Source organism: Oncorhynchus masou, chromosome 6 (assembly GCF_036934945.1).
Source record: "Oncorhynchus masou masou isolate Uvic2021 chromosome 6, UVic_Omas_1.1, whole genome shotgun sequence".
Lineage (NCBI taxonomy): Eukaryota > Metazoa > Chordata > Actinopteri > Salmoniformes > Salmonidae > Oncorhynchus > Oncorhynchus masou.
Genome location: NC_088217.1, coordinates 54,179,370 through 54,192,955, shown reverse-complemented (window position 1 = coordinate 54,192,955; position 13,586 = coordinate 54,179,370). Strand labels below are relative to the sequence as shown.

Here is a 13,586-nt window from a genome sequence, read left to right as displayed (position 1 = left end):
CAACCGCTGTGTCAGATTTCAAAAAGGCTTTTTTTTGTTAGGTCAGAGCCAAGTCACAGAAAAACATACAGCCATTTTCCAAAGAAGGAGAGGTGTCACAAAACTCAGAAATAGCATTATAAATATTCACTTACCTATGATGATCTTCATCGGAATGCACTCCCAGGAATCCCAGTTCCACAATAAATGTTTGTTTTGTTCATTAAAGTCCATCATTTAAGTCCAAATACCTCCTTTTTGTTCGCACGTTTAGCCCAGTAATCCAAATGCACAATGTGCGAGCAATTATTTCAGATGAAAAGTCAAAAATGTTATATTACAGTTTATAGAAACATGTCAAATGAGGTATAGAATCAATCTTTAGGATGTTTTTATCATAAATCTTCAATAATGTTTCAACTTGACAATTCCTTTGTCTTTAGAAATGAAAAGGAATGCAGCTTGCTTTCACGGCCACGCGCCTGACTTAGCTCATGACATTCTGCCAGACCTCTTAGTCAAACAGCTCTTATTCTCTCCCCCTTCACAGTAGAAGCCTGAAACAAGGTTCTAAAGACAGTTGGCATCTAGTGAAAGCCTTAGGAAGTGCAATATGACCCCATAGACACTGTATATTGGATAGGCAAAAACTTGAAAACCTACAAACCTCAGATTTCCCACTTCCTGGTTGGATGTTTTCTCAGGTTTTTGCCTACCATATAAGTTATGTTATACACACAGACATCATTCAAACAGTTTTAGAGTTTCAGAGTGTTTTCTATCCAAATATACTAATTATATGCATGTTCTTGCTTTTGTGCCTGAGTAGCAGGCAGTTTACTCTGGGCACCTTATTCACCTTATTCATCCCTATTCATCTTATTCATACTGTAAAATGTGGTGGATCTTTGATGTTTTGGAGCTATTTTGCTTCCACTGGTCCTGGGGCCCTTGTTAATTAAGGTCAACGGCATTATTAACTTTACCCAGTACCAGGACATTTTAAGTTCCAAGATGTAATGTCACATGCACAAGTACAGTGAATGCCTTTCTTGCAAGCTCTAAACCCAGCAATGCAGTAATCAATAACAATACAAATCAACAAATAACATAAGGTAGAACAAAAACACAAATAAAAATATGAAATAACACGAGAAGGTAAGTAAGCATACTATATACAGGGTCAGTCAGTTCCAGCACCATATTTACAATGTGCAGGGATAATGGAGTGAATGAGGTAGCTATGTATAGGGGTAAGGTGACTAAGCATAAAGATATACGATAAACAGAGTAGCTGCATCATATATGATAATTGTATGTGAGTGGTGTGCGTGTGTGTAGAGTCAGTATAAATGTATGTGCACATTATGTGTGTGAGGAAATTAAGTGTTTGTGATGGCGTGCCAGTGTGCTTGAGTGTCTACTGTGCCTTCAGAAAGTATTTGCACTCCTTGTCTCTTTCCACATTTTCACAGCCTGAATTTAAATTGTTTAATTGAGATTATGTGTCACTCTCCTACACTCTTAGAAAAAAGGACTTTAAAAAAATGACATTATTTTTTTTCAACTGTCCACAAAGGAAAACACTTTTTGGTTTCAGGTAGAACACTTTAGTTCTATCTGGAACCAAAAAGGGTTCTTCAAAGGGTTCTCTATGGGGACAGCTGAAGAACCCTTTTAGGTTCTAGATAGCACCAGATAGCAACACACACAATGTCAAAGTGGAATTATGTTCTCAGAAATCTTTACAAATGAATTAAAAATGAAAAGCTGAAATGCCTTGAGTCAGTAAGTATTCAACCCCTTTGTTATGGAAAGCCTATATAAGTTCAGGAGTAAATATTTGCTTAACAGGTCACATAAGTTGCATGGGCTCACTCTGTGTGCAATAATAATGTTTATGTAATGTGGACTGGAACAGCATCAGGCACGACAGGAACCAAACAGGAACAAATGGCTAGAAGCATAGACTGACTAAGTAGTTATTTTGATCTGGCAGTGTGGAAGTGGCAGGACTGAGTATTTGTAGAGGTCTTAATTATGGAGCAGGTTGCAGCTGGTGGGGATCTGTTCTGACTCACATTTGTCTCCTTTCACACAGTCACACACACACACAGAGGGAGGGGGAGAGAGCACTGGGGGAGTGGCGGCAGGTCAAGGATACGCAGGATGAGCACTCGAGGGCGTGGCAGGAGCAGATGTGACATCCCATACCTGGGATATAAACTGGGGTCCTCTGTCAGAAACGATGTCAGTGGCAATGCCATGCAGCCGATATACATGGGATACCAGCAAATCAGCAGTCTCCCTGGCGAATGGAAGCTTGGAGAGGGGAATGAAGTGAGCCGCTTTGGAAAATCTGTCAATTATGGTGAGGATGACTGAGTTACCGTTGGATGGGCGAAGGCCAGTGACGAAGTCCAGAGCTATGTGTGACCAGGGGCGACTGGGTATGCAAATAGGGAGAAGCAGCCTGGAAGTGGGTTTGGTGGAGGTTTTGTTCCAGGCACAGACCGAGCAGGCTGAGACGAACTCCTGGACGTCTCTCTCCATGGTTGGCCACCAAAAGCGCTGACGCAGGATGGCTGTCTGGTTCAGGCCAGGGTGACAGGTGAGGAGAGTAGAATGGGCCCGCTGAAGAACCTCAGAGTGAACTGAATCTGGAACAAACAGGGCCTTTCTAGGACCGTTGCCTGGGTCAGGCTGGTTCTGCTTAGCCTGGCGAATACGTGACTCGATCCAGGTTGAGGTAGAGGTCTTGATTATGGAATAGATTGCAGCTGGCGGGGTCTGCTCTGACTCCAGCACACCTGTCTCTGCCCCCCCCCCACACACACACACACAGAGAGAGACAGAGAGAGCACTGGGGGAGTGGCAGCAGGTCAAGGAGACACAGGATGAGCACTAGAGGGAGTGGCAGGAGTAGATGACATGACCTTTGAATGACTACCTCATCTCTGTACCCCACACATACAATTATCTGTAAGATCCCTCAGTCGAGCAATGAATTTCAAACAGAGATTCAACCATAAAGACCACAGAGTTTTTGCAATGCCTCACAAAGAAGGGCCCCATTGGTAGATGGTTAAATTAAAAAAGAAGACATTGAATATCTCTTTGAGCATGGTGAAATTATTAAATATACTTTGGATGGTGTATCAATACACCCAGTCTCTACAAATATACAGGCATTTTCCCTAACTCAGTTGCCGGAGAAGAAGGAAACCAATCAGGGATTTCATTATGGGCCTAATTAATTCAATTAAATTGACTGATTTCCATATTTGCCAGGTCGCAATTGTAAATGAGAACTTGTTCTCAACTTGCCTACTGTAACGGTTTTCATGCGGTGAAAGAGAGTCGGACCAAAATGCAGCGTGTAGATTGCGATCCATGTTTAATGAACAAAACGTAACATGAATCTAAATACAAACACTACAAAACAAAGAACGTAACGAAAACCGAAACAGCCTATACTAGTGTAAACTAACACAGATACAGGAACAAGGACACTAAGGACAATCACCCACGAAACACACAAAGAATATGGCTGCCTAAATATGGTTCCCAATCAGAGACAACGATAAACACCTGCCTCTGATTGAGAACCACTTCAGACAGCCATAGACTTAACTAGAACACCCCACTAAGCTACAAACCCAATACCAACACACCACATACAAAAACCCATGCCACACCCTGGCCTGACCAAATAAATGAAGATAAACACAAAATACCTCGACCAGGGCGTGACACCTACCTGCTTAAATAAAGGTGAAAAAAAAGTAAAATCTTTGAAATTGTTGCATGTTGCGTTTATATTTTTGTTCAGCTGTTCAGGAGGCTGTTGGTGTTAGACTTGCTGTACCCGTGCCGCAGAGAGAACAATCTATGGCATGAGTGGCTGAAGTCTAACGATTTTCCGGGCTTTCCTTTCACACCGCCTGATTTAGAGGTCCTGGATGACAGATGGTGATGTTGAGGTAGAGGTTGGTGTAACGGCACTACACTGCCATGTCACGGACCTCCTCTCTGTAAGCTGTCTCATCGTCGCCGGTGATCAGGCCTACCACCGTCGTGTCGTCAGCAAATTTGATGAGTGGACAGGGAGTACAAGAGTGGACTAAGCTCATACCCCTGCAGTTCCCCCATGGGGTCGGCCCGTCAGGAAGTCAAGGATCCGGTTACAGAGGGAGATGTTCAGTCCCAGGCTCCTAAGCTTGGTGACAAGCTTGGAAGGGACGATGGTGTTGAACGCTGAGCTGTAGTCAAGGACATGCATTCTCACATAGGTATTCCTCTCATTTTAGCCAAAAACCTGGTTGCTTCTGACAGGAGTCTGAAACTTGATTGCAAGTGGTTCTTTCATCAAGACAATAACCCCAAGCAAACATCAACATCCACAAAGAAATGGTTAATTGGCCATCTCAGTCTATTTTTATTAGCTGCCCCTCACCTCCACTGGATGCCAGATAAAAGGGTATTTTCAGACTAATGGGTAAATGTAAAAGCATCACAAGTAGAATGATGCTGCACAATAAGTGCATGCCTTGCTTAAGGTTTGGATGACTCTGGATTTAATATAAGGACATTTACACATTTTATAATTAAATGTCTTCATTTCATAGGACAATATTTGAATTGTAAATTAGACATTTGAGAATCAGTTTGATAACCAGAGAAGGTCCCGATGGAATAGCTAAAGCCCGCTCCCCAAATATGTGCTTTCGTCTGTAGTCTAATCTATATTATTGTAGCTAAAATAATTGGCGAGACAATTCTAATTAAGTGTCAAGATTGCCTTGTAATTTCAGTGTAATTCAGCAAAAACCAAAGCACAGGGGAGAGGCTTTGCAAGGTAATTGCTCTTTGTGTTAGCTAATAAACATTAGTGTTAAACAAGTTATTCGGGATCATTAATGGGAGAGTGATTTACTAGTCATTAATTGACAAAGTGAGTTTCATCTCAGCTGATGAGCAGTTCTCTAACATATGTAGTGCAACAGGAGGGATAGGAAATAATCACTCAGCAAACACATTGCACAGGTTCTCCAATAACAGCATGTGATGAATACTGTTTATTTAAAGAACCTAATTCACACTGGTATTTGATGCATGGCTATTTGTGTCCCATAAATGGTCATGTTTTCAGTAACAGATTAACAGGGCTGAAATTCTACTTCTTACAGAGATCCTGCTATTTCTGGAGGTGTTATTTAGTAGCTGTACAGTCACAGTAATAATAACGCTGGGAAGTAAATACGTATCAGCCTAGCATATGTTTGCTTTCACACTTTGTGTGTGAAGTGACGTCATAGCGCTTAGCCAGGTTGATAAAAACAGAGTAAAAAAAACACATGATGGTTTAGTCACTCAATAGCTGTCCTTCAGCTTTAACTAAGTGTGATCACTTTTTCCCCACCCTCATTAATATTTCAAAAAGTGCTTGATAAAATGCAGACCTGTGAATTTCAAGTTCTTGACATGCTAATTGTGCTTACAGTTCTTAACTCCTTATCTCAAGTATCCAATTGCAATTTGGATTCTACCAACATAACGGACAGTCTAATGCAGGGTTCTCCAACTGGCGGCCGCGAGCCAGCAATATTATTTGGCCCCCCAAATTAATTATATCAACATATATCTAATAATAAAAAATCTCAGACCCGAGATGCAAAAACTCCAAAATGCAATTTCCCAAGAAGGAAGTTACCCTTGCCTAAATAATGCAGAAGTTACATTTTAACTTCATTCATGAGGAGAGAGAATGCAGGAGACAGTCAACTAATAAAGCAGGCAGCGGAACATTTTGTGGTGCTGAAACGTAAAGCTGCAATCAATAGGAGGTGAACAGCACCTGGTGCTGAAAATATATCTAACCTGTTATGCAAGTGTTGCACGGCATCATATGGAGAAAACCTACCCCCATTTGAGTAATTCATTCAACAGTTATTCATTTTAATTTGACTTTACAAATAACGAGAGAGCTTAAATTAGTCTTTCTTCCGAGCCTAAGCCTATATAAAATAAAATAACTGGCTGAGGTAGGCTACGAGGCTTAACAGCATCTTTCACAATAAAACAATATATGTCCTAATATGAGTGATTTTTTTTATTAGGCCTGTTTACAATTGCAACTGGCCAAAACTGTAGCATCCTACATAAAACAATAATTTAAAGAAAAAATGGCAATGTCTGTATCTGAATGTCTGTATCGGGATAGCCTGCTCCTGTAACGACAGAACAAACAGAAAAACTGTCAGCTTAAGACCTACATATCCCTAGATAAGCACTCACAATAATATTAGTATTTAAGTTACTTATTATTTACTAAGTTACTTACTCAATGGGAAAAGTTGCATTTCCTCTCGGACACAATCTTGATGATGTCCGGTGAGATGGATGTGATTTTGATGCACAGGTAGTCCTCGATTGACTTATGTGAAAACCAGTTCCTGTCGTGAAGCTATACTGCGTTTGTAGAGGAAAATGAGGACTCGCAGGTGTAAGTCGATCCATTCATTGTTAGCACCTAAAATACAAGTTTGTTCATTGTGCTTTATTCCTCACATAAGGACTTGGCACTCCTGAGTGCATCCCTGAGAAGGCTCGATGTCTGGAATTCAATCAACTCAGTTTGAATTGCGGCCTCGTCCAGCGAGGGTATTGTTTTCTTAGCAAGGGAGGAGAATCTTCCATCTGGGCGGACTGTGAGAGGGTCACGTACTAACGCAACGATATCCTTGGGCATGCTGTAGTCTTCCAATCTTGTGGAGAAGTTGTCTGGTTCCTCTGCCTGTCGTTCTTCAGTGTACTGAATTGCAGTAGCCTTCCAGATGACAAGTCCAAATTCAACAACTCAAGCTTCCTAGTAAGGCCCTCAAGTTTCTCCACCATGTCCACAACAGTTTTTCCTCTTCCTTGTAACTGCATATTTAACTCGTTAAGTGACAGAATTTGTCAGCCTGAAAAGCTGTGTGTGTAACACTTCAATGTTTCTGCGTCAGGCATCTGTCTGTGGCGGGAAAGTCATTTTGAAAGTTCCATGCTTAGGTTCACAATGAAGTCTGAAATTGAATTATTTGCAAACAGCGACATTTTCATTGCAAATAAGACCCACTGGCTTGGCATTGGGAAAATAAGGTAATATGAACACATATCTCTCTGTACATTCTTCCCCGAAACTTCGATTTTCATTTACCCACCTTTGTTTTGATACTTTTTGAGAGCGACATTTTCTCTCGCTATCAAGCTAATTATCCTGAATGAATGTTGATGTTAAAAACAATACAGTAGGCTACATAGAACTGTTTTTCCCCACCAATCAATGCACAGAGAAATAGACAAAAATAATAACTGAATAGAGACACGTTGATTTCATGAGCATAATCAGATCGAAATGATTGTTATTATCACTGAGTACTAATCAGATGTGTTAAACGTTTTGTTTAATTTGTTGTGTAGGCCAATTAATTGTGCTAATATCATATACTAATTATGTTCTGGCTCACCAACTATTAGCTCAGAAGAAAATTGACCCAAGGCCAAACCTACTGTAGTTGACGAACCCCGGCCTAATGCTTCAGAGTGTGAGAATTTAGCAGGAATGGCACCCAAAGGAAAATATGGTTAACAATTGTAATACACAATAATCACCCTTTCAAATCTGTTTCCAGTTTTAACACCGAAGACCCCATCCACTCAATACCTACTTGGTCTATACAGACACATCTTGGCTTATTTGGGAGGGATTACAACACTTTCAAATGTTTTGAGCATCTCAAATGAGATATTCCTGACTAGAGAATTTGAAGTAGCTAAGTGCTTTTAATGGTTACATTTAAACGGTCAATGTTATGCCTATGTCCTCTTTCGTTGACCTAGTCCTGTTAAATGGCTTTAGAATGTATAGTTTCCAATTACAGTCTCTGCAAGGCAATCTCACTGCCATTAACAGACATTTTAAGTGTATTAAACCTGCTGTGCCTTAATTTTGTAGGTGTACTCTATAACAATTACATGTGGATTCTATGGATACAAATGCATTTCTTAAGAGCGAGATTTCTTAGAACATGAATTACGCTCATCTAATTTCGCTGGTTTAATCATTTGTGACCATTAGCTTTCTTGCTTTACTATACTGTATGTTGGTAAGACATGATAGAAAGTAGCAAAACAGTAGGCTTGTGCTGCCGATCAGGACATTGGCTTCCTCCGGTCTGGGGAAGAAAAGCTGTTTCATTCACTAATTAGCTGTCCTCCTTTAATTACAACAACATCACAGGCAGTCAACCCCCTAGCGCGAGGTTAATAGTAACCAACAAAGCATTAGAGGCATTTAAAATGGATCCCTGTTCTTGGGCCTGGAACTAACTCTACTCGGCACCCTACAGACGCCATGAAATTCAGCTGAGAATACTGCTGGCACCCTAAGTAGCAATTCTGTATTTGCTCATACAATTAGTATTTACTGGGTAAAGGCATAATTCAACTATCTAGTGTGAAACATTTCCCTTTCCCTTGTTTTTTTTGGTGAACCCTTTATTGATGCTAACTACTACAGTAGCAGTGAAGTGTTTCAACTATCAACTCTACTTCCTGACTCTACCCACATCCAGCACAGTACTGTGGGCAACACAGGTTTATTATTGTGTACTTCATTTCAAGGCCACTACTACAACAGAGAAATAGGGCCAAAGCATCTTTTGGTTCGTGCTGGAGCACTTCAGGGACTCTGCCCTCTAAATCGGTCTCTTTGGATACTTTTCAAACAGGACTGGTTGTGGTGTGTGATGGCCAACACCATCGACCTACTGTAGCTACTACACTACAGGCTAGCAAACAGGCAAATAAAGAGAGAGAAGAGGGGAAAAAAGAGGAGTATGTTTTCTTCACTGCACCGTGCAGTAGCTTTTTGCCCACCCGTATGACATCGTACTTTATCTGAGCATAGATTTAAAGGGTTATCCAAATGCTGAAATGTATTTGTGCGTGTTCATGTGCTGCTGCATACAGATCAAGAACAGTAACATCCACTGACCAGGACCATCGCTAAATTACAGCTAAGCGTTGTCTGGTGCACAGATTGCACGTGTCAGGCTTTCAAAGGGTGAAATTAGTGCTGAGCTGGTGTCATAACAAATTGTCTCATTGTTCTTTTTATAAAGTGCTGTAGGAAAATGTGTGTAAAAAAAATCATGATTGAAATGAAAAGTTGTTATTTATAGAACTCTAATAACAGTGATTTGATGAAAATCACCGGTAATTGTGTTTCCAGAATGGCCCATAGGGCAGGAGCTCATCTCCTGTTTCTGTTGCGCGTGAGGAATGTACCCAGGACTTTTTAGAGTCTTTGGTATGATCGAAACCCCAAACCTTCTAATCTCAGGACGGACACTAACGACAAGGCCGCTGCACTAACAATGCTAGTCATCTTCCACTCAACATTGGTAAAACATGATGGATCCAGAAAGGACGTGGTGCCAACAGATAGGGAGACACAATACTGAGTCGGGGACTCAGTCCAATGGCTGCCCAGATAGGTTTGGTATGGGTCTGTGGTGGGTGTTAACTTGGCAGAAGGATGGCAATGGGTCAGATTGAGTGTGCCTCTGAGCTTGCTGCCCATGATAATGAACCACCTAGCTGTGGATGAGATGGAAAGCTGGATTCAGCGGGAAATCAGAGCTGTTTTTAGAATCAGGGTTCCCCTCCCGTAGTGTCACAACCACAAAAATAGGACGATAAGTCATCAATCACTGCAACCACTTTATCACACCCAGGAAAACAGCTCTGCCAGTTGCACTGCGTGCTATATCAATATAGGACACATTGAGATATTTTCATGTGCACATTTTAGATCTATCCGAAACTCATAGGATATCTTACAGTCAGCTGTAAATAAACAGTGTAAACAAAGTACTACAAAATGATAGATGGATGAATAAATGAATGGATATGACTACTCAGGACCTGAAAATCTGCACAGAATGAATGAGCATGTATATGAAAAGCCTCTCATACAGTGTTATTGCCCTTGGCTACATCCCCCTGCTTGTGTGTTGGTTGCCGATCCCCGTGCAGAAGCCTGACACGCTCATCTTCTCACTGAGTAATCCCCCCAGTTGTCTGAAGGAGACCCCCTGTGGTCTAAAGGAGACCCATGCGGTGCACGGTATGAGCCAGCCATAGCTGGCAGGATGAAATCATTTTTCATTTCCCCAGAGACTTAGAGACTGATTGCTGATCCGCTCTCCCTCTGTCCCCACCCCCTTCCTGCTATGACTTCTTTGCCTCTTCTCCATCTTAACTCATCCCTTCTTCCCTCTCTCCTCAGATCCCCCAGGTGAGTTATGCCTCCACGGCACCGGAGCTGAGCGACAACACACGTTACGACTTTTTCTCGCGTGTGGTGCCCCCGGACACCTACCAGGCACAGGCCATGGTGGATATCGTCAAGGCCATGCGCTGGAACTTTGTCTCCACCGTGGCGTCCGAGGGGAACTATGGAGAGAGCGGTGTGGATGCCTTCATACATAAGTCTCGAGAGGACGGTGAGTGGGTTCTCTGTGGTTTTGTTCTGTTCATTCATCATTCCTCTTGCCATATGATCTGAAGATGACTCAATAGAAGATTGAGTGGTACAACTGACCTATTTCCCTGGGTTTGTCTTCTGCATGTATAAAATCCATATAAATTCCACCCAAAACAACAACTTGCACAAATACATGAACAGATCAAGGATAATACAGTAGTGTTTCTCAAAAACATTTGAATGTGTGTGAATCTAACTTCAGATATGGAATATACGCTATATACAATTGAAGTCGGAAGTTAACAAACACTTAGGTAACTCGTTTTTCAACCACTCCACAAATTTCTTGTTAACAAACTATAGTTTTGGCAAGTTGGTTAGGACATCTTCTTTGTGCATGACACAAGTCATTTTTCCAACAATTATTTACAGTCAGATTATTTCACTTATAATTCACTGTATCACAATTCCATTGGGTCAGAAGTTCACATACTAAGTTGACACTGCCTTTAAACAGCTTGGAAAATTCCAGAAAATTATGTCATGGCTTTAGAAGCTTCTGATAGATGACATCATTTGAGTCAATTGGAGGTGTACCTGTGGATGTATTTCAAGGCATACCATCAAACTCAGTGCCTCTTTGCTTGACATCATGGGAAAATCAAAAGAAATCAGCCAAGACCTCAGAAAAAAATTGCAGACCTCCACAAGTCCGGTTCATCCTTTGGAGCAATTTACAAATGCCTGAAGATACCACGTTCATCTGTATAAACAATAGTACACAAGTATAAACACCATTGGACCACGCAGCCGTCATACCGGTCAGGAAGTAGACGTGTTCTGTCTCCTAGATATGAACGTACTTTGGTGTTGAAAAGTGCAAATCAATCCCAGAACAATAGCAAAGGACCTTGTGAAGATGCTGGAGGAAACAGGTACAAAAGTATTTATAACCACAGTAAAACGAGTCCTATATTGGCATAACCTGAAAGGGCATCCAGCAAGAAGCCACTGCGCCAGAACCGCCATAAAAAAGCCAGACTACGGTTTGCAACTGCACATGGGGACAAAGATCGTACTTTTTGGAGAAATGTCCTCTGGTCTGATGAAACAAAAATAGAACTGTTTGGCCATAATGACCATCGTTATGTTTGGAGGTAAAAGGAGGAGGCTTGCAAGCCGAAGAACACCATCCCAACTGTGAAGCTTGGGGGTGGCAGCATCATGTTGTGAGGGTGCTTTGTTGCAGAAGGGACAGGTGCACTTCACAAAATAGATGGCATCATGAGGGAGGAAAATGATGTGGATATATTGAAGCAACATCTCAAGACATCAGTCAGGAAGTTAAAGCTTGGTCGCAAATGGGTCTTCCAAATGGACAATGACCTCAAGCATACTTCCAAAGTTGTGGCAAAATGGCTTAAGGACAACAAAGTCTAGGTATTGGAGTGGCCATCACAAAGCCCCGACTTCAATCCTGTAGAAAATTTGTTGGCAGAACTGAAATAGCGTATGTGAGCAAGGAGGCCTTCAAACCTGACTCAGGTACACCTGTCAGAAGGAATGGGCTAAAATTCATCAAACTAATTGTGGGAAGCTTTTGGAGAGCTACCTGAAAAGTTTGACCCAACTTAAACAATTTAAAGGCAATGCTACCAAATACTAATTGAGTGTATGTAAACTTCTGACCCACTGGGAGTGTGATGAAAGAAATTATAGCTGAAATAAATCATTCTCTCTAATATTATTCTGACATTTCACATTCTTAAAATAAAGTATTGATCCTAACTGGCCTCAGACAGGGAATTTTTACAAGGATTAAATGACAGGAATTGTGAAACTGAGTTTAAATGTATTTGGCTAAGGTGTATGTCAACTTCCGACTTCCGATCTGTATACACAACAGAATGTGGACACCATTTCAAATTTGTGGATTCAGCTATTTTCAGCCACACCTGTTTTGGACAGATGTATAAAATCAAGCACACAGCCATGGACAAAACATTGGCAGTAGAATGGTCTTAATGAAGAGCTCAGTGACTTTCAACGTGACACCGTCATAGGATGGCACCTTTCCAACAAGTCAGTTCATCAAATTTCTGCCCAGATAAAGCTGCCCTGGTCAACTGTAAGTGCTACTATTGTGAAGTGGAAACGTCTAGGAGCAACAACAGCTCAGCCGCGAAGTGGTAGGCCACACAATTTCACAGAATGGGACCGCCGAGTTCTGAAACGCATAGTCCCTAAAAAATTGTCTGTCCTTGGTTGGAACACTCACTACCGAGTTCCAGATTGCATCTGGAAGCAACGTCAGCACAATAACTGTTTGTCAAGAAAATCATGAAAACATTTCAAGGCCAGGCAGCCACACACAAGCCTAAGATCACCATGCACAATGCCAAGCGTCAGCTGGAGTGGTGCAAACTCGCCGCCATTGGACTCTGAAGCAGTGGAAATGCATTCTCTGGAGTTACCATCTGTCAGTCTGTCGAACTAATCTGGGTTTGGCGGATGCCAGGAGAATGCTACCTGCAATGCATAGTGCCAACACTAAAGTTTGGTGGAGGAGGAATAATGGTCTGGGGCTAGGCCCCTTAGTACCAATTAAGGGAAATATTAATGCTCCAGCATACACTGACATTCTAGATGATTCTGTGCTTCCAACTTTGTGGAAACAGTTTGGGGAAGGCCCTTTACTATTTCAGCATGACAAGGCCCCCATGCACAAAGCAAGGTCCATACAGAAATGGTTTGCCGAGATCGGTGTGGAAGAACTTGACTGGCCTGCACAGAGCCCTGACCTCAATCCCATCACACACCTTTGGGATGAATTGGAACGAGCCAGGCCTAATTGCCCAACATCAGTGCCCGACCTCAGTAATGCTTTTGTGGGTGAATGGAAGCAAGTCCCCACATAAATGTTCCAACATCTAGTAGAAAGCCTTCCCAAAAGAGTGGGGGCTGTTATAGCAGCAAAGAGGGTACCAACTCCATATTAATACCCTAGATTTTGGAATGAGATTTTCGACGATCAGGTGTCCCCATACTTTTGGTCACGTAGTATATCATAACT

At 41.8% G+C, this 13,586-nt stretch overlaps 1 protein-coding gene across 1 annotated transcript in view; it reads left to right on the top strand.

Moving 5' to 3' along the window:
• LOC135542291 (metabotropic glutamate receptor 4-like) overlaps positions 1-13,586 on the top strand; it is a 281,114-nt gene that overhangs the window by 107,952 nt on the left and 159,576 nt on the right. Inside the window, exon 2 of the mRNA XM_064969153.1 lies at positions 10,316-10,532. Coding sequence (XP_064825225.1) covers positions 10,316-10,532 — 217 coding nt within the window. The remainder of the gene's footprint in view (positions 1-10,315; positions 10,533-13,586) is intronic.